This window comes from Lathamus discolor, chromosome 14 (assembly GCF_037157495.1).
Source record: "Lathamus discolor isolate bLatDis1 chromosome 14, bLatDis1.hap1, whole genome shotgun sequence".
Lineage (NCBI taxonomy): Eukaryota > Metazoa > Chordata > Aves > Psittaciformes > Psittacidae > Lathamus > Lathamus discolor.
Genome location: NC_088897.1, coordinates 8876938 through 8896401, shown reverse-complemented (window position 1 = coordinate 8896401; position 19464 = coordinate 8876938). Strand labels below are relative to the sequence as shown.

General features: G+C 54.5%; 2 protein-coding genes across 13 annotated transcripts in view; one reads left to right on the top strand and one right to left on the bottom strand.

Moving 5' to 3' along the window:
• Nucleotides 1-4629: 4629 nt before the first annotated feature.
• LOC136022128 (maestro heat-like repeat-containing protein family member 7) lies at nt 4630-11685 on the bottom strand. Its single transcript, XM_065695062.1, has 15 exons — nt 11423-11685; nt 11089-11214; nt 10726-10805; nt 10192-10312; nt 9792-9872; nt 8940-9044; nt 8367-8544; nt 7955-8061; nt 7391-7540; nt 7031-7185; nt 6512-6659; nt 5966-6103; nt 5492-5662; nt 5060-5215; nt 4630-4794 (listed from the first exon to the last, which is right to left on the bottom strand). The coding sequence occupies exons 1-15, from the start codon at nt 11483-11485 to the stop codon at nt 4630-4632; spliced, it is 1944 nt and encodes a 647-aa protein (XP_065551134.1). The 5' UTR covers nt 11486-11685.
• A 1027-nt stretch (nt 11686-12712) lies between these two features.
• The window catches only part of TRIM37 (tripartite motif containing 37), a 28951-nt gene continuing 22199 nt past the window's right edge, over nt 12713-19464 (top strand). For 8 of the 12 annotated variants that reach the window (XR_010615889.1, XR_010615888.1, XM_065694377.1 and 5 more), the window contains exons 1-6: nt 12713-12925; nt 14528-14629; nt 15901-15941; nt 16864-16980; nt 18047-18134; nt 18959-19081. Coding sequence is in view for 10 of the 12 variants with exons in the window: in XM_065694377.1 (XP_065550449.1) it covers nt 12905-12925; nt 14528-14629; nt 15901-15941; nt 16864-16980; nt 18047-18134; nt 18959-19081 (492 nt within the window). In the remaining 2 variants the exon portion in view is untranslated. Of the gene's footprint in view, nt 12926-14527; nt 14630-15900; nt 15942-16863; nt 16981-18046; nt 18135-18557; nt 18598-18958; nt 19082-19464 lie in introns of those variants that run through there. The other 4 variants (XM_065694379.1, XM_065694376.1, XM_065694380.1 and 1 more) reach the window with 2 other exon arrangements.

Below are 19464 nucleotides of genomic sequence, written 5' to 3'. Positions count from 1 at the left end.
TCCTGGGTGGGAGCTCAGGCAGGGAATCGCCTGGAGCAGGGAAGCACCTGTGTCAGGACTTTTGTCATAACAGCTCGGTATTGTTAGGGAAGAAATGCGCGTTCCCTGGTCTGAATGGCTTTGCTGTCTCCCCCCTTTGTGTAAATCCTCTTTTTTGCACTGTATTTAACTGCACCGTGTTTGAAAATAAATCCTTGCACTGGAAGCCTGCCCGAGTGTTGCACTTGCTGGCTGGAGGTGGTTTGAGTGTAGAGTCAATGTTGCTGCTCTGCATCACTCAGCCCAGACTTTGGCAGAGCTCTTACAAAGCCATTCTTCTTCGTATGTCCCTCTGTGGAAGGAATTAAGTGCACAGAAAGCAGAATGGGAGAATCCCTTCGAAGGGGAAGGTGGTGTTGCTCTTTCACTGCTCTGCACACTGAGTGACACTGTGCCACTGCCAGGGCCCAAATGGACCCTCTTCAACATCCTGAGGGCAGGGAGGCGAGAGGGGCACCCGTGTCCAGCCTGAGACTTGTCCTCATCAAGCACTCCCGGGGCTCAGCGCGCCCTGTGGTGTGCACAACACAGCCGCCACGGGAGCTGGTGGCCACCAGCGCCCAGGGCCAGCACAGCCAGCAGCAGGCGGCTGGGCTCTGCAGAGCTCCTGAAACCATTTCCTCTGGGCACCAAGCCTGAGGAGAATCCGCGGGAGCCTCGGCGCTCTCGGGTTCCGCTCCGAGCGGCTCCCGAGCGTTGCCGAGCCGACGGCCCCACGAGCGCAACAGCAGCACGGACACTCCGCCTCACGCGTGCGCAGTGCGGGGCTTCGCTGGGCGCCGCCCGTGCAGCGGCGGTTGGAGTGGGAGGAGCGGTTGAGCTGCTCGGGGCTGTGGCACGGCCCGGCCGGGGTCCTGCGCGCAGTCCTTGCCCGGCGGCTCTTGCCCCCCGCTTCGCCGTTCCGGTGCGGGCAGTGTGGTGAGGAGCGTGGCCGGGGAGGATCTTCTTCCCCGGCGGGGCCGCGGCCATGGACGAGCAGAGCGTAGAGGTGAGCGGTCTGGCGGCTGTTGCGCTCCCGCCGCCTCAGGGAGGCGGGCAGGGCGGCTTGGGGGTGGCGTGGTGTCCTCGGTGCGCATCCCCGGGCCCGAGGGGACGGGCCGCTGCGGCCGCGGCACCTTCCCTTCCGTGGGGGACGGCGAGCGGCGGGGACAGGCCTGCTCGGTGTGGTCTGTGCCGTGCGGCCTGAGCTGTTTACGGGCCGGGGAAGGGCTGGCGCGTGGTGCCGCGGCCGCGGAGCCCCTGGCTGGTCCCTCGCCCTTGTGTGAGGGGAGAGAGGCCGAGCGGTTGGGAGCTGTGGGCGGTCCCGGAGGTGGAACGCGGATGGCAGCCCTGCCGCGGGCGGGGATGCGCATCGTGCCGAGTCCTGCTCCGGTGTGCCCGGTGGGCCGGTAGGAAGGAAGCGGGGTGTAAAGTAGGTATGCGTTATTCAGCGCTGAGGTGCATGGGGATCGTTCCTCCAAAGTATGCACACCCAGGGTCGTTTTTCCTTTACATTTATTCCCTTAAGGCATACATATGCATTAGGTTACTGATACGCCTACACATATTTAGTATCTGTCCCCGCTTCGTATTATAATGAGCTAGAAGGTCCTTTGCGCCTGCGCAGTGCCCCCTCTGGTCATGGGCAGGGGTCTCAAGATGAAGTAAATGAGTCTTCCTCTTCTTAAACTTTTCACCTTTTAATCTTCGCGCATGGCTTTAGGGCTTAGTCGGTACCTCATCCATAAATCATCAGCTTCTCCCCCTTATCAACAGACCCAGACATCCGCATTTCCTTGTCAATAGTTGCTTATCAGTAGAATCAGGCCTCTGTCTCCTCCCCTTATCAGTAGTCTGTGCCTTGTTCGCTTGGTAAGCATGATAGGTGTTTACAGCAGACAACACTTTTGTTTAAGCAAGGGATTCTTCTAACTCTCTTATGCAAGCCCCTGTATTTTCTTTTGTACATTTCATTAACCCTGTATCAGATGGACAGCTGGCGCTGATGGAAGCTGCTCTGGCATGCGCGACGGCACAGCACTCAGTGGCGCTTGGCTGTGCCCTGGGCAATTTGTACACGTTGCCGTTGTCCGTATTAATAAGAGCCAAACCGGGGCAGGATTTAAGAAGACCGTGTGTGATAACTTCCTGTAAATACATGTACTGCGTTTTAATGGTTTGCAGCCATTAAAGAAGACACGAATGTGTGGGAGATAGATACTGTGGTGTCTGCAAATTCAAGAAATGCTTCTGTGCTCATATGGGTTCGACTCTGGGGGGAAAAAAGTAGCCCATCAGAAGAATCTCAGAGTTCTGTAGTTAAAGCCAGAAGGGGTCTTACTCCTGTACAATACAGAACATGAAACTTCTTATCAGTGCAAAATCTTATCAGTATGGAAAGTAAGGATAGCTTGGTGGCTGGAGGTGGTTTGAGTGTAGAGTCAATGTTGCTGCTCTGCATCACTCAGCCCAGACTTTGGCAGAGCTCTTACAAAGCCATTCTTCTTCGTATGTCCCTCTGTGGAAGGAATTAAGTGCACAGAAAGCAGAATGTGCTGGGCTGGGAGAAGAGAATCCCTTTGAAGAGCTTCAGGCAAGACAGCTTCTCCTCTGCGGTAGTGACTGTGGTGGTGGCGGCGGCATTATAAGGAAGATGCTTTTTTGAAGGTTCCTTTTGTATTCACTTGTTTCTTTGTAAGTGTGAGGGCATGCTGCCTGTTCTTGGGGGAGGGAGAGGTGGTGTTCCGTTTTCCACTGCTCTACACAGGTCTTGCACTGAGTGACGTGTGCTGTGGAGAGCTGACAGTAGAAGGTCTGCAGCATACCAGCAGCTGTGGTCTTGCTGCCCATCCTTCCTCCCCCTGCATCATCCCCTTTTCCCTATTTTCTTCTCTGAACTAAGTTTCCCTCATTACTTGGATCCCTTTTGTTGTCCCTTATGGCTCTCAAGAGGGTTTGCTCCTGCAGCAGGCAATGCCGTTTTCCCTTTTAGATGTTTTTTCTTAAATGCATTACAGTGGTCTGTGACATGTAATTTCTGATGAGTGCCATTTGACCATGTAATTCTTTGCTATTGCTATAGCAGTTGCCAAACACATGTGCAGTAATTGGATGGCACTTAAGAGGTTAGTCAAGACTGCCAAGACTCGCGGTCCTGCGAACCACAGCTGTGGTGCTCTTTTTCCATGGAAGCCTTGCTGTGCCTGCTTCTAAATTTATTTGCAATCTGTATTTTCAGAACAATCTCCTGTGCAAAAGCCTTGTCAACACCCGTGGCCTTGCTGCATCACCCTGACTTCTGTGCACGCTGGCGGCGGTGCTCCCAGTGACCGTGGCTGGGCAGGTGCCAGGGACTTGGGCACAGCCACTGCCCGGCAGCTCCTGACCGGCCTTTCTGCTCTGCGTGTGAAGGACACCGTGGCCGTGGAATGGTGGTTGGAGTTTTGATCAAAAAGACACATTTCCTTGGGCAGGGCTTCACTGCTGCCTGGCTTTTCAGAGACAGCAGCACAGCGCCCACAGGGTCCATCTCGGTCTTGGCCGTGTCCACGAAATTCTCAGCATGTCCATGGTCTGAACTGCCAGGGAGGAGACCTGGGATTCCTCGTCTTTGCTTGAATTGTAGAGGGCTGCGCCGGAAGGAAAGAGCAGAGCTGAAACCCCGCGATCTGCAGAGACCCGCAGGCATCCCTTCCGGACCATGCCAGCCACAACCATCCCTTTCCCTGGCCAGGAGGTGCAGGCGGACAAATGGATCACCTGGAAGCTGCTGCTCAGGATTGCAGCAAATGCCCCCAAGATGTTCCCCGGAGCAGGACCGGGCATGGCAGCACGCTGCCCAGGCTCTGTCCCCTGCCCCCTCAGCCCCGTCACACACAGCACTGCCCCTGCGCACCTTCGTAGATCTCCTGCAGCGTGTCCTTGCTGCTGTTCTCCAGGTGCTTCCCGGCCAGCCCTGTGCAGAGAGCTCCGTCAGACCTGCTGCTGCCCAGCACACTCCTGGTATCGTGGCCCCAGCTCTGCCGGTTTGGCTGCACCCCTTCCTCCCCTCAGCAGGGTGACCCCAGCGAAGGACAGGACGCGAGGGGAGGTGGCACTGAGCAAGGTGCCGCCGAGCCCTGCTGTGTGGGCAGGGGTAGGAGGGGGAAGCACAGAGCCCCTGGCTGCACAGGCCCTGTACGGGGCAGCTGGGGCTCTGGCAGCCACAGGGCTGCTCCTCGCTGCCAGTGCAGCAGATGGGACTGGGGCCAGGCTGTCATAAGAGGGACCCCAGGGGCTGCGGCTCACCGATGAACCTCAGGGCTGCCGTTCGCACGGTGACCTGAGCGTGCTGCAGATAAGGCAGGGTTTGAAACACGTATTCTTCAGCCCTGCTCCGGTCGTGTTCCAGCTGGAGAGAGAAAAAGGGCACAGGGCTGACACAGACCCTCCCCAGTCACCCGGGCGTAACCCTCCTCCCGGCACCCCACACCCCTGCCTTGCTCCTCAGTCCGTTTGCGTCTCCCAGCCAGGAGCCCTGTGGGGCTGAGGTTCAGAGGCAGCCGAGGGCAGAGTGGATCAGGAGTTCCTGAGAGCCCTCTGTGCCGTTGCCAGGGCCCAGATGGATCCTCTTCAACATCCTGAGGGCGGGGAGGCAAGAGGGGCACCCGTGTCCAGCCTGGGACTTGTCCTCACCAAGCACTCCACAGTTCTCTCTCTCTCCAATACCCGCATGCGGTGACTGAGCTGTTTCCATTTGAGCACCTTCGCAGCTACACAGAGGGCTTCATAAGACGCCTGCAGAGAGAAACAAGGACTGGGGAGATTGTGGAGAGGGCTTGGGGCCCAAAGCTAGGGCCCCTGCAGGGGTCAGCTGTGAAGCCTCTGGGGACCTGGTATTCATGGGCTGCTGCTGAGCCCCGCTGGACCATGTAGGGCAGGTGTGGGAAATGTCTCTGCCAGCTTCTCCTGCCCTCCCTGATGCCCAGCCTCCCCCCCCCCCCCGCCCCCGCAGGCTCAGCACGCCCTTCACTGCACCACTGCTCAGGTCTGCAATCTGTACCTTGGCCACGCTCTCGATCTCATCACTCATGTGCAACACGAGTGGGACCAGGCTCTTGCGCACCTTCTTCCGCATCTGCTGCTTGTGCTTCCAATCCGCCATCTGTACTATTTCTTTGAAGAGGCAGATGGAGAGCTCTCGCACCTGCCTGGACACCTGGTAAGGAGGAGGACAGGAGGACTTCAGTAGCAGCAGCTCCCTGAGCAAGGGCGTCAGCGTGGCTGAGAGGACTGGGCCCAGGTCTCCCAGAGCCATCAGCAAGTCGGGGAGAAGCTGGGCTGGGCTGCAGAGCCCAGAAGCCATCCCCAGGAGAGCGCATGGGTATGAGGAGGGGCACAGCGTCAGCCAAGTGCTGCTGCCAGGCTCTGCTGACGGGCACTTGTCCTTGCAAAGGGCCTATCAGTGGGGATCAGGCTTCCATAGCAGCCTTACGTCATCAAACAGTGGCAGGAGCTCCTCGGCCAGCTGCAGAGCGGTGGAACTGGCCTTCTTCAAATGACCAACCACATTTCTGAAAATGAGCAGGGCCTTCATCCTGATGGCTGCGTTTGCACTCCACAGGGCCTCCCTCAGTTCTGGCAGCAGGACCAGTATTTTCCTTGCCTGCACGAAGCGCAGAATTCCTTTTACGTGAACTGGCGAAAGACCACCCAGGCCAAGACGCTCCGGCCATTAAGCACCAGCCTCCCGCCTGGCTGCCTGGGAGGTGGCACGGGAATCCCTGCAGCAGCCTCCTGGCTGCCGTGCCCGTTGTGCACTGAGGGGATCGGGGCCTCTGAGGGGACTTGGAGGGCATTTGGAGCCATCAGCCCAGCTCCCGACTCCCAGCCCTGGTCAAGCCACCGCGTCGCCCACTGCCCAGCCCCAGGATGCCAACTCGGCTTCCCTTGACTATGCCCTACTCACTGTGTCAGGTGACTGTGACAACGTGAAGAGGCCTGTGAGCGTCAGCGAGAACGGCCCCGCACGTTGACACCACGGGAAGCTCCCCGTATTGTACACCCCAGCAAACTCTTCTGGTGTCACATCGCTGGAGGCCAGCAGCTGAAACAAAGACGGCAGTGAGACACTGGCCGAGCCTGCAGGGCTCCCCGCTCTGTGCAGCTCCTGGGTCCCACTGGCAGCTCAGGGCAAGGGCCCTGGGGACAGAGAGCCCGTGCTGGGGGACACCCGCCACACACCACACGCTTGTCTGTGCCAGCTCTGCCTGTGCAAGCAGAGCACTGCCTGGGCAGACGGGGACTTTGTGCACCTGCACCCAAGCGGTGTGGCATGGCCCTGTGTGGCTGGCACAGGGGAGCCTGGTGCTGGGCTGGCCCTAACAGGCTGTGTCCCTGTGTCCCAGAGGAGGTGACTGTTTGGGGGCAGATGGCAGGGGAGAGGGCTGTGCCTGTGTTTGTGGAGAGGCAGGCACAGCCCTGAGCATGAGCAAGGCCTGGTCTGGTTACTCACAGTCAAGAGCTGTATGCAGGCCTCCACTGTGTGGGATCTGAATGTCGAAGGTGACTGCTGCTGCTGGAGGTTGCTGCTCAGCTCCCTCAAAACCTTCTCCAGGATGAGGGGCTGGGACAGCAGCTCTTCCCACATGGCCAGAGCAACTCTGCAGACACAGAGCACTCTGTCAGCGGGGCTGCCTTGGCCACCACGCGGTGCCCGGGCCAGTCCTGCAGCAGCCAGGCTGTCCTGCAGGCCTGGCCCTTCCTGACCCCCCAGTGGGCGTGCCCGGGTCCCAGCCTGGGCAGGCAGGAGGGGGCTGAAACTGTTGCCCGTGGGACAGGGAGGAACCTCGTGGCGAGGCTCGGGTCTGGCTTGGCCAGCATTGGCTACTGCAGGGCTGGCCGAGCCAGCAGGGCTGGAGAGAGCGATGGGGTACAGGGCCCAGCTCCTCTGGGGTGTCCTGTAGTTTTCTGTGGGCCCCCAGGTCCCACTCCCCACACGGAACAAAGCCACGAGGGCTGTGGGGCTCAGTACCTATCACATGCTGGAGAGATAGCCATAAGGCTCAGGATCATCTCCCTGGGGTTCTGCTCCACCATGCTTAGAAGCAGCAAGTTCAGGCTGCGCCGGGCTGATGCTCCGCTGATGTCCGGCAGGTACTTCCAGATGGAGCTCGAGACCATCGGCACCTGCAGGGCACACGGGTGAGGGTGGTGCTGCCAGAGGACCGCAGCCATTTCCTCAGCTGCCGCTGAAACACCCGGCATTGCCATCCTACTCCACTGGCATGAAATGGCTTCAAGGTGCCTGAGGCACCTGGGTGAGGGGAGGTGGGATGCAGAGAGGAAGAGTGCCTGGAAGGGCTGGAGGACAGGGCAGCCACAGGCTGCTTACCTCTGTCAGCCAGGAGGCAGGTTCTGTCATGGCCACGTTCAGGATGCTGATCAGCTCCTCCTTGTCACATACGCAGGAGTCTGTCATGGCCCCTATGGCCCTGAGGACGATGACTGTCTTATCCTGAGGGTGGAGGTATTCCCCAAATGCCTGCAGGAGGGAGGAAGGCAGGGAAGACGTGTGTTACGCTGAGTGCCCTGAGAGTGCTGCTCGGCTGAGCAGTGAGAGCAGCTCTGGCGAGAGTACCCGCAGGAAACCTGGCAGCAGGGGCTGCAGTCGCTGCGGGGCAGAGCATGAGAAGAGCGGGCCCCACGGTGAGGGAGGGTTGGGGTCGTGGGCACGGTGTGCTGGCCCTGCAGAGAAGCAGGGCTTCCTGGTGGCCACGAAGGCTGGAGCTGCTGCTGGGACACTGGAGCGCAGCCCTCTGGAGTCCCTGCTCCAGAACAGCAGCAACCCTCTGACCAGGGACAGTGAGACCATGCCGAGCCCGCTGGTTCCGGATCCCATTGCTTGCACCAGTCTTCTGCTGCCCCAGAGCAAAGGCCCAGCAGGGAAGAAGCTCACCTGTGCAATGCTCCTCGTGCTGGACACAGAAAGAAGGGAGGGTTTCCCAGCTTTCCTTTTCCCTCCACCCTGGGGATGCTCTGCGTCATCCTCTGGTGACGTCGTGCCTAAACAGGAGGGGATCATGGAAGAGTCATTAGGACACAGCACCGATTGCCATCAATGACAGCTTTGGCTATGAGGACCGTGGAACTGCTGGGTTCTGAGAGGTCCTGTGAAGAGTGCAAAGTAGAGCAGCAAAGAGCAGTGCTGGGCTTGTGTTGAGCACTCGGCTTCTGCAGCAAAACGATAGCTGGGGTGCTGTGGAAGCAGCTGTGACGGGCAGAGGAGGTGGGGGAAGATGGCAAGCTGTCATGGACTATGAGCAGATGTCTGTGTGTGGAGGAAGGCAGCCCAGCAAAGCTTCTCTTACGTTTTTTCTGCTGGATGAATCCAAAGAGGTGCTGAAGAGCATCCCAAGCCTCCTTCTGGATGTTCCAGATCTTGCTAGTGGAGCAAACAATGAGACATCCCAGCAGCTGTCCCAGGAAGCGGTCACCGATAATGCCGTGATGGGAAGAGCTGTCGTCATGTCCAAGCAAGTTCCAGATCTGGGCAAGGGAGGCAGGACAGGTAGAAGGGCTGAGGGGCAGCAGCTGAACAAAAGCCCTGAACCTGAGACTCTGCCCCAGGGAAGGATGCTGGAGGGTCGGAGTTGTGCAGGGCCCTCCCAGAGCAGCGAGCTGGGCAGCAGCGCAGGGAGAGCTGCCAGGCCTGGCCTCCCGCCGTGCTCCTTGGGCAGTGCTGTCCTGCACAGGACTGGGGGCCAAGGTGGCTCCTGGCAGAAAGGGCACTGGGGAGGGAAAGCCATGGGAGAAAGAGAAGCCGAGACCCTTGCCCAGGGCAGAGCCATGCTGAGCGCCTCAGGCATCTCGAGCTGCAGGCTGCTGCCCACGGTGGGCAGGGAATGGGAGACAGCCTGGCTGGAGGGTGCGGGCCTCCTTACCTGCACTGAGGAAGAGCTGGCCATCAGATCGGCCAGCTTGCCGATCCTCGCCACAGCCCGTTCACACACAGTCGCGTGCTTGATGTCGGTGAAGGGCAGCAGCATCTGGAAGGAGAGAAATTGCTGCTGTGCCCTGGGTGCTGGTGCCTGTGCCAGCAGCGGCAGCAGCACTGCTCAGGTCCCGGCGGGACTCGGGCAGTCCTTGTGGCCCTGAAGGGAGGCAGATGCCACCCCAAGGTAGAGTCTGCTTCTTTCTGTGCCCTCCCCGGGAACACAGGCCTGTGTTCCCTCTCCATGAAGGCTGGGCTTTTGGGCAGCACCCTGCCGGGGAGCGGTGATGCTGCAACAGGGGAATGGGCGCAGGGCTCCCTGAGAAGTCAGGAGTGCCGAGCTTCAGGGCTGGGCTCCCTGTGCAGGACAGGCAGGTCCCAGTGGGTCTCTGCCCCGGTCAGACCTGGGCAGAAAAGCAGGAGGGACTGCGAGGCATGGGCAGAAGAGCAGCACCCGCTGCCACTGCTGCGGTGCCTGAGGAGAGGGCTCAGCGCCTCCCGCTGCTTTGGTGCGAGGAAAGCTCTGGGGATGGAGCTGGCCCACAAGTGCCACGGGCCAGGCTTTGCCATGGCGCGGGAGGAGGCTGCAGAGGGGAAGCGACGTTGACTGCAGCCAGGGGACACGAGGCTCCTGGAAGAGCACGGTGGGCCATGTCTGGGTGCCCTGAGGGAGCTGAGCACCCTCCCTGCAGCGTGCTGTGTGCATGGCGTGGGAGGACACCGTCCACTCCAGAGCAGACACTGCCATCCCTCCAGGGTGAGGAACAGCCCCTGCGAACCCTGCTCTCTGCCAGTGCCGCACCTGCAAGATTCTCCACACGGCCCTGGAGCCCGGGGAGCTGAGCACAAAGCTCTCCAGCAGGATGTCCATGGCATCCAGGGTCTGCAAGGAGGAAAAAGGTCACGTCAGTCTTTCTGCAGTCCCTCTCTCCCCGGGGATGGATCTAACCCCCCACGCCACGGGGAGGACACCCCTGTCACCTGTGGGTGGCCAAGGGACACCTTGGAGCAGGCAAGCTGCAGGGGGCAGAGGAGCCAGCCCAGAGGCACTGGACATGGCAAGGCCCACGAGAAGGAGATGAAGGGACAAGGGTGGGAAAGTAAAGCCGAGACCCTGTCGTGCCGTGGATCGCTGGCTGTGGTTCAGCACGTGCCAGCCAGGGAGCAGCTCTGAGTGCCCCTGGCAGCCCAACAGCACTTACCTTCGAGTAGAGAAAGCTGTCTTGGCCCTGCCTGGTAGTGATGGGGGGAAGAAAGAAGACCTTCCTAAAGCAAGAGTTTAAAAGGCTTTCCTTCTCGCTCCTCAATAGCATCTCCACGTTGCTAAAAAGAGAGAGAGAGGGACCTGTCAGACGTGGGCGCTGGGAGCGCTTCCTTCCTGCCTGGAGCAGCTGGACACAGACCCCTGGAGCAGAGATCCCCAAGAGGGACGGAGCCCTGGTGTGCAGGGAGCCCTGCCAGGAGGTGCCTCCTCCGTCCTTGACGTGGCCCAGGCCAAAGGACGGTCCTGGCAGGCACAGCCTCCCGCCTCCCGCTTTCGGGAGCCCGCGAGATGTGGTGGGGACCCGCAGGATCCCTCTGCTCTCCCCTGCGCCTCTCCGCAAGGCACGAGCAGTGCAAAGAGCAGGCCCTCTGAGGGCACCACTGGACTCCGCCTGGATGGGAGATGCCCGTGGGCAGGCCCAGGGCTACGGGCTGTGCAGAGGTGTCTGCCAAACCAGGGGCTGGGCACGCACCTCATCTGGGCGAGGGTCAGCATGGCTTGCTGCCGCACCGCTGTGTCCAGGTGCTCCATGGGCTCATCTTCCACCAGCGCCTGCAGAACACAACCGCGATGGGACCTGGCGGCCGCCAGCACCCAGTGCCGGCAGAGCCGGCCCCAGGCAGCAGGGCTGGCAGACACCCTCTGCCCCCAAGCCCAGCACTGGCCCCCAGCGTGGCCCTGCTGCCAGGGCTGCTCAGCGGCACCCGCGTCCCCTCAGCGTCTGCCTGCGCACGCTGGTCCCTGCCCTCCCCCTGCACGGGCCCTGTGTGTCCTCACAGTGTGCTGGCGCCTGGCAGCTTGCCCCCTTCCCCGGGCCAGCCGCGTGTCCCCTCACCTTGATGTTCTCTACCACCTCGTACTGCTCACAGAACTCCTTTAGTTTCTCTAAGAAGCCCTGGTCCCGGGGAGCTCTGCAGAGGCTGGAGACGGCCCGCAGGAATTCCACCTTCTCAGCCTCCTCCTGGGCAGCCGGGGGGCAGAGACACAAAAAGGCAGCGTGAGAAGGGGGGCACGTGGCCAGCGGGACTGGAGCTCTGGGGCTGCGGCGCTGTGCAGGAGGCCTGGGGGAGCAGCTCTGCCCAGCCAGCAGCCCCCAGCCGCCTGGCAGCAGAGCCACTGGCCCCATCAGGAGACTCGGGCACTGCTGCCCTGGAAACGGCTGCGGTCACCTTCGCTGGGCTCTGCAGGAAGGCCTGGATAGACTTCATGTGTCCAGTGTATTCCTCCTCCATCCTTGGCGGACAAAAGGATAGGCGTGAGGAACGGCTAAGGTTGAGAGAAATGTCTCGGCGCTGCGGAGCTGCTCGGGCAGTGGGGAGCAACGTGGGCTGCGCTCAGGCGTCTGCGCCAGCCTCTCGCTCCCGCTCTGTCCCATCACCGTCGCAACGGGCACGTCACAAAGGGCACCGTGGTGGCTCACGGAGAGCACGTCACAAAGGGCACCGTGTTTGGCTGACCATCAGCCCCACACATCTAATGGGTGTTCATGCACAGAAGATGTTTTATATTCAGACCTTCAGTAGGCAAAACGGTTCCCATCTGCTTTGGGTTAACCAGGGGTGCCTGACGGAAAAGTAAAATTGCACGTACCAGGGACTGAGAAGATGGGTGAGAGCTCCTGGGTGGGAGCTCAGGCAGGGAATCGCCTGGAGCAGGGAAGAACCTGTGTCAGGACTTTTGTCATAACAGCTCGGTATTGTTTGGGAAGAAATGCGCGTTCCCTGGTCTGAATGGCTTTGCTGTCTCCCCCCTTTGTGTAAATCCTCTTTTTTGCACTGTATTTAACTGCACCGTGTTTGAAAATAAATCCTTGCACTGGAAGCATGCCCGAGTGTTGCACTTGCTGGCTGGAGGTGGTTTGAGGATTTTGCCGTACCCTTCCCCAGGCGGCACAGCAACTCTGTGGTGCTCCTCTGCATCACTCAGCCCAGACTTTGGCAGAGCTCTTACAAAGCCATTCTTCTTCGTATGTCCCTCTGTGGAAGGAATTAAGTGCACAGAAAGCAGAATGGGAGAATCCCTTCGAAGGGGAAGGTGGTGTTGCTCTTTCACTGCTCTGCACACTGAGTGACACTGTGCCACTGCCAGGGCCCAAATGGACCCTCTTCAACATCCTGAGGGCAGGGAGGCGAGAGGGGCACCCGTGTCCAGCCTGAGACTTGTCCTCATCAAGCACTCCCGGGGCTCAGCGCGCCCTGTGGTGTGCACAACACAGCCGCCACGGGAGCTGGTGGCCACCAGCGCCCAGGGCCAGCACAGCCAGCAGCAGGCGGCTGGGCTCTGCAGAGCTCCTGAAACCATTTCCTCTGGGCACCAAGCCTGAGGAGAATCCGCGGGAGCCTCGGCGCTCTCGGGTTCCGCTCCGAGCGGCTCCCGAGCGTTGCCGAGCCGACGGCCCCACGAGCGCAACAGCAGCACGGACACTCCGCCTCACGCGTGCGCAGTGCGGGGCTTCGCTGGGCGCCGCCCGTGCAGCGGCGGTTGGAGTGGGAGGAGCGGTTGAGCTGCTCGGGGCTGTGGCACGGCCCGGCCGGGGTCCTGCGCGCAGTCCTTGCCCGGCGGCTCTTGCCCCCCGCTTCGCCGTTCCGGTGCGGGCAGTGTGGTGAGGAGCGTGGCCGGGGAGGATCTTCTTCCCCGGCGGGGCCGCGGCCATGGACGAGCAGAGCGTAGAGGTGAGCGGTCTGGCGGCTGTTGCGCTCCCGCCGCCTCAGGGAGGCGGGCAGGGCGGCTTGGGGGTGGCGTGGTGTCCTCGGTGCGCATCCCCGGGCCCGAGGGGACGGGCCGCTGCGGCCGCGGCACCTTCCCTTCCGTGGGGGACGGCGAGCGGCGGGGACAGGCCTGCTCGGTGTGGTCTGTGCCGTGCGGCCTGAGCTGTTTACGGGCCGGGGAAGGGCTGGCGCGTGGTGCCGCGGCCGCGGAGCCCCTGGCTGGTCCCTCGCCCTTGTGTGAGGGGAGAGAGGCCGAGCGGTTGGGAGCTGTGGGCGGTCCCGGAGGTGGAACGCGGATGGCAGCCCTGCCGCGGGCGGGGATGCGCATCGTGCCGAGTCCTGCTCCGGTGTGCCCGGTGGGCCGGTGGGAAGGAAGCGGGGTGTAAAGAGGTGGTATTTCGGAGTGCCACGCGGTTGCTTTACAGAGTCCGGGTTAGAAATAAAGGGGTTGGATGGATACCTGGCGCTGATGGAAGCTGCTCTGGCATGCGCGACGGCACAGCACTCAGGGGTGCTTGGCTATGCCCTGGGCAATTTGTACACGTTGCCGTTGTCCGTATTAATAAGAGCCAAACCGGGGCAGGATTTAAGAAGACCGTGTGTGATAACTTCCTGTAAATACATGTACTGCGTTTTAATGGTTTGCAGCCATTAAAGAAGACACGAATGTGTGGGAGATAGATACTGTAGTGTCTGTAAATTCAAGAAATGCTTCTGCGCTCATATGGGTTCGACTCTGGGGGAAAAAAAGTAGCCCATCAGAAGAATCTCAGAATTCTGTAGTTAAAGCCAGAAGGGGTCTTACTCCTGTACAATACAGAACATGAAACTTATCAGTGCAAAATCTTATCAGTATGGAAAGTAAGGATAGCTTGGTATTTCAAAGCACCTTTCTGATTTTGGGAATGGAAAGAGCTGAGGTGGTGTATGCTAGAACAAAATGCTTCACTCTTCAAATGGGGATAGTAACAGATAATTTGTCAAATTATACTTTTTTTGCTGGAGAATTATGAGATGAGGTGTGAGAGAGCGTAGACATTGTGGAGCTAGTGCTAATGGTAGACCTTAAGAAATGTAAGTGTTATAAAAGTAAAACTGAAAGCCCCAAACAGTTCAACCTATCTCATTAGCATTCTGTGTAACAGCTAGATGCACTTACTATGCTTTTGAATTAGTTTAGTGCCGGTACATTGAAACTCATGTGCTTAGAATCTGCAGGTGCAGCAGTTTATTCTGGCATCTGTTCAATCCCATGTGAACACAAACAGGGATGATATCTTGGCTCTAGAAAGGCCCACGTCAAAAAAGATGAGCCAAGCAAAGAAACTGTGCCTTGAAGGACAGTGTTACAAAATGTGTGCTAAGAGCTGGTGTAGTGTAGGAGGAAGTCGGGGGAGGGGGGAGCCACTGTGTTTGACATGGTGTTTTGACTCTAAGATGAGCTATTGGTAGCTGTTTGGAGTGGGACTGCGTGTATGAAACCTGGCACTCTGCCCGGGAAATAAATGCAACTCTGATATGCTTGAAGTATACGGCTTAACAGTAGCGATAATCTACCCTCTGCAGAGCATTGCTGAAGTATTCCGATGTTTTATTTGTATGGAGAAATTGCGTGATGCACGCCTGTGTCCTCATTGCTCCAAGCTGTGCTGTTTCAGTTGTATTCGGGTGAGTTTCCTCATTATAGTTTATTCTTGCAAATGTATGGACTTAAAACTTAATGATCTTATGAACACGTTCTTGATTCTTTCTTATCCGTTTCCCTGGTGCACCAAGGATTCCTTTTTCCTGCCCTGTGCTCTTCAGTTTCCCTTTCAGGATCCTTTACAACTCCTTAGGGAAAATGAGGCAGGCTGTGCATTGCATTCAGCGGTGCTAATTATAGGGACTATCTGGATAATTGCTTTAAAGAAGCAGACATATAATGGTCCCATCTGTGGCATCTTTTGGGAGTCAGTGGTACCTGTTTGGAAGACACAAAATTGGGACAGGAATGAAATGCTGACTTGGCATCTCAGTATGGAGCACTGGAAGATTGTAACACCACCTCTTGTCACCTCGGAGATGTGGTAGAGTACTTACCAAACTAGTATAGTGTGAGCAGATACAGGCTTAATCTTTCTCAAGAGAGCCTGATACAGCAGGCTGAAGCAGCATCCGAATCCCAATTCTTTGATGAAGTCCTGGTTTCCAGTGTATAACACTTTAGTTCCAAGTCTGGAAGCTGTAGGTGCAGTGGGAGAGGGTTCAGCTGAGGTTTTCAGTTCTCTGGTAATATTTCCAGAAACTGGAACAGGCAGTCGTTTGCTTTGAAAGCTCTGACAAGAACTATAGGTGAAGGCTTCATGTTACACATTAAGAATGTTAGCACATTGTTGCTGGGTGGTGAGAGATTATTCATGAGAATCTTTAAATGTAGTAGTGAGCTGACAGATATAAGCCCATTAACTGCTGTGCTTTTACACTTGTAAGTTGTAGTGGGCAGGTGAAGTTCCTTCCTCAGCTACTTCTCTTTGGAGCTTTCTGGAAGAGAAGGATTTGAAGGGTCTTTGTGGATTTGATCCTTGATCCACAGGTATCTAATATGTGTATAGATAGCCCAAGAGGAAGAAATAAGTTACCCTGAAGAGTATAATTTAGACTGAAATTTAGGCTTGTATCTTTTGCTTTCTTTCGTGGAAACACGCTCTTCAGTCTGTGGCTATGGGAGTCTGCCCCACATGTGTGGTTTCTAATGGAATATTTGGTACCTCAGAATCCTCTGTATATTTTTTACTGGGATGCCTTTGACATCTAAAGAAAAGTGGTTGCTTTGTGACTAAGTGTTGGAACAGCTAAATTATAAATCTTAAAATCCGCCCAGTTAGTGCTAGAATGTATTTGCTTGCAGTTCTTTTTTTACAGTCTCTTTAAAAATGTTTTTCCTTTTTCCTTCGTAGCGTTGGCTGACGGAACAAAGAGCTCAGTGCCCTCATTGTAGGTAAGGTATTTTTAGTATCAGAAAGAAATTACCAGGAATTGGGTGTACTGTCCTGTTATGATCAATCTCTTTTTTTTTTTTTTTTTTTTTTTTTTTTCAGTGCAGGTTGCACTAAGTTTTAAGCTTGATTTGTTTTTATTTTTATCTTTTTTTAAGGACTCTCTGCTGTTACCATAAAAATTTACTCTGTTATAATGCTTACTGTAAAATATGTTCTAGTTTTGCGACCAGCTAAGGAAGATCTTTATTCTTCCCCTGTCACACTGCTGTTTTCGGTGCATGCAGTTGGTGTAATAAGAGTAGATGGTGTTCCCCTCAGAACTCTGTATATTCCTGCAAGAGTCGGAGACCAGAAACTTTAGTTTTCAGACTGAAATGTGCGCTTCTTTTTTTCTTTTTTTTTTTTTTAGCTACAGTGTGATGCTTGTTTGGTTTGGGTGTTCTTTAGTGCAAGCCTTGGCCTCAATTAGCACTTCTGGGCACTTAGCGATACTAGCTCTTGATGGACCAAAAATTGGAAGGTAGCATATTCTTTTCCCCTAAGGAAAGGGAGGTCCTTAAACCCAGTTAATCAAGCATTTCTACGGAACTTCTTAAATATTGAGCTTTTCAAGTATTTGATCTATAGCTCTAAAGTGCTAAAGTGAAGAAGCACTGAGAAACAAAATTATTTGCCCAGCATTATCCAGGAGTCTATGAAGAAATCTGGAAATAGTTCTTGGGTTCCCCATGTTGACTTCAAACATTGCTTTGCTTTTTGTTTTTTTTTTCCCTGGAATAACTAGTAGAGCTTCTACTTTTTTGCCCATGAATTTTTCCCACAGTGTAGAGTCAATGAACTGAATTAAGTCAATTATGCTTCTCTTCTATGTCCTGGAGCTGAGTTCTTCCTCTAACTCTAGCCATGCCATGCTTCTTGCAGAGCCCCCCTGCAGCTGCGAGAGCTTGTAAACTGTCGTTGGGCAGAAGAGGTCACACAGCAGCTTGATACACTTCAACTCTGCAATCTCACAAAGCATGAAGAAAATGAGAAAGACAAGTAAATGGAGCTTTCTTCACGTAAAGCATGTTATATAAGCAGGCTTTTATTTCCCTGATTCTAAGGAGCTGAAGAAACCGATAACTTTGACTTAAAAGCTGAACTGTGCTCATTGTTTGACTAAAAGTTGGAGTTAATTTCTGTCATACTTAATGGAACAAGAAAAACTCTTCAGTGTCTTTGCCTAGAAAACTACTATTTCTTGTTCTGCTCAGTATAGTTAAAATGAGAGCTAGAGGAAATGGGAAGGGTGGTAATACTCCTTCAGGCTATTAGCCCTTCTTAGTGACCATACAGCTGAAATAAAAGTTTCCGCTCAATGGCTTGTTCATTTGGCAGTCCCATTAAGACTGTGGGTGCTCATTTGGTATCTCAGCAACTAAAAGCAGAGAAGCTGTTCTGAGAAGGTGTCTTCTAGTCATGGGTGAAAATGTAATTGGTAAATCCAGATTGAGATCAAAGAAAATATACAAAGTCTCAGAGAAAGCACTTCTATTACTACATTTGCCACGTGACTGCTGTTCACTTTCCTTCCTTGTCTTTGGAGCCTCTTGTGTTTTCTGATATATTTTCTTCCAAGGAGCAACTCTCAGAACTTTATCAGCAGGCTTTTCTCCTGGTTTTATCCCATTAGCAGTCCTATTATGTGTTTTAAGATACATTCTGGAGATTTGGAGGAGAAAAGTGTGAGAAGAAGCATTGATAAATGAACAGGGACCAATTATGTGTTCCTGTGCCTACCTCCTCCTCAAGTTTGTGAATCCTAATGGAGGAGGAAGGGAGAGGCCTGTATTTGAGGTCTGTCCTGGTGTGTGTTTGATCTGTTGGTCGATGCCGTTCCTGAAACGTTAAGAAATGCCAAAGATTGATTTGTCCAAGTAGCTTGTGAGCCATTGCTCTGTGGTTACTTTAGGTAGCATATGATCAGGACTTTAATAATGGGATTGATTCACTGATGGTATCTTTACTCTCAGTGTTGGACAGCAAAGCAAGTGAAAATGTTAAATTGAATTTGCAGAAAATTTGTAGCTATTTTCTGTTGATAATATGAGTGTGTTTTTTTAAGGTGTGAAAGTCATCATGAAAAACTTAGTGTTTTCTGCTGGACCTGTAAGAAGTGTATCTGTCATCAGTGTGCGCTTTGGGGAGGAATGGTAAGAAGAGACTTGCTTGTGTGCACATGGTGTGCTGCAGTAAGAGACTGCAAGCATTCTGTCTGCCAGCATTTTGAAGAAATAGAAATGCTGTGAAACTGTTGTAACGGCAATTGAACTGCCACGCAAATATTGTAGTGGTATGTGTATTTATAATTTAATACGAACGTCACGTTTAAAAAGCATGCCTCCTGTTTATAAGTAGAGAAGCAAATTGAATTTTTGCTGAAATGAGGTCAGAATTACCTTCCTTGTTGTAAGCCTCATGATGTCTTGCATGAACTTGAGAGGGTGGTGGGAACTTTATGGGCAAAGGTAGAAGTCTTTCTCAGAAAATGCAGGTAACTCTTAGATTACTTAAATGTTCTAGCCTGTAATCCTGAGGATCTTCAAAGCTCTATTAGCACAGTTCTTTCCTTTCAGTTGCATATTTCCAGGAGAGACTGCTGTCATTGGCTGGAATGTAAGTGGTTTAAAAATGCGCTGCCTTTGTTTGGGAAGGGTGTTTTAGTAATAATAGAAATAAATAACCTTCTGTTGTTATTTGATTAGAGAAATGCACAGTGAATGAAGCAGTCTATCTTTGGGGGCCTGTTGAGACTCTTGACAGGAAGCTTTGATGCTATAAAAGCCAAATTCATGACTTCTTACAAAGGGAAGCGAAGGACAGACTTCCTACATACAGTCTGCTTTGGGACTTTTCCAAAATGAGTGGTACACTAAGAGATTTTCTTCCCTCTCTTTCAGTACTTTAATAGGAGTGGAATGAAGTTAAAATGAGATGCTCTATTATTCTCCATCTGCTCCCCCTCTTTTTCTAACAGCATGGAGGACATACTTTTAAGCCACTGGCAGAAATCTACGAGCAACATGTCACAAAAGTCAATGAAGAAGTGGTAAAGCTTAGGAGAAGACTCATGGAATTGATCAGTTTGGTTCAAGAAGTGGTAAGAAACCGATCCAAGATAACGTTAAGTTTTCCTGTAGTACACCATTGTCAAGGGGTAACTGTAAAGAGAGGCATGGGAATATTACACCATTGTAGAGGCTCGTGGTGTTGTCAGCACCTGTTCAGAAGCTGTTGCTTCCGGTAGAACTCATTTTCCTTTTCTTAGGAGTATATATTTGAGCTTACAAGATGTCTGTAAAGCGGCTTACCAGTTAAAGATTTGGAGTTTGTGTATCTCCTTTTTCTTCCCCATAGCGGTAAATGTGTTAGATATCCAAACATTGACATGTTCAGCTTTGGCAGTTTTTAGTGGAAATCCCGAGAATTAATTTCTTGTATTCTAGGGAGGATTATTTTTGTGTTCTGCTGAATCCTGGTACA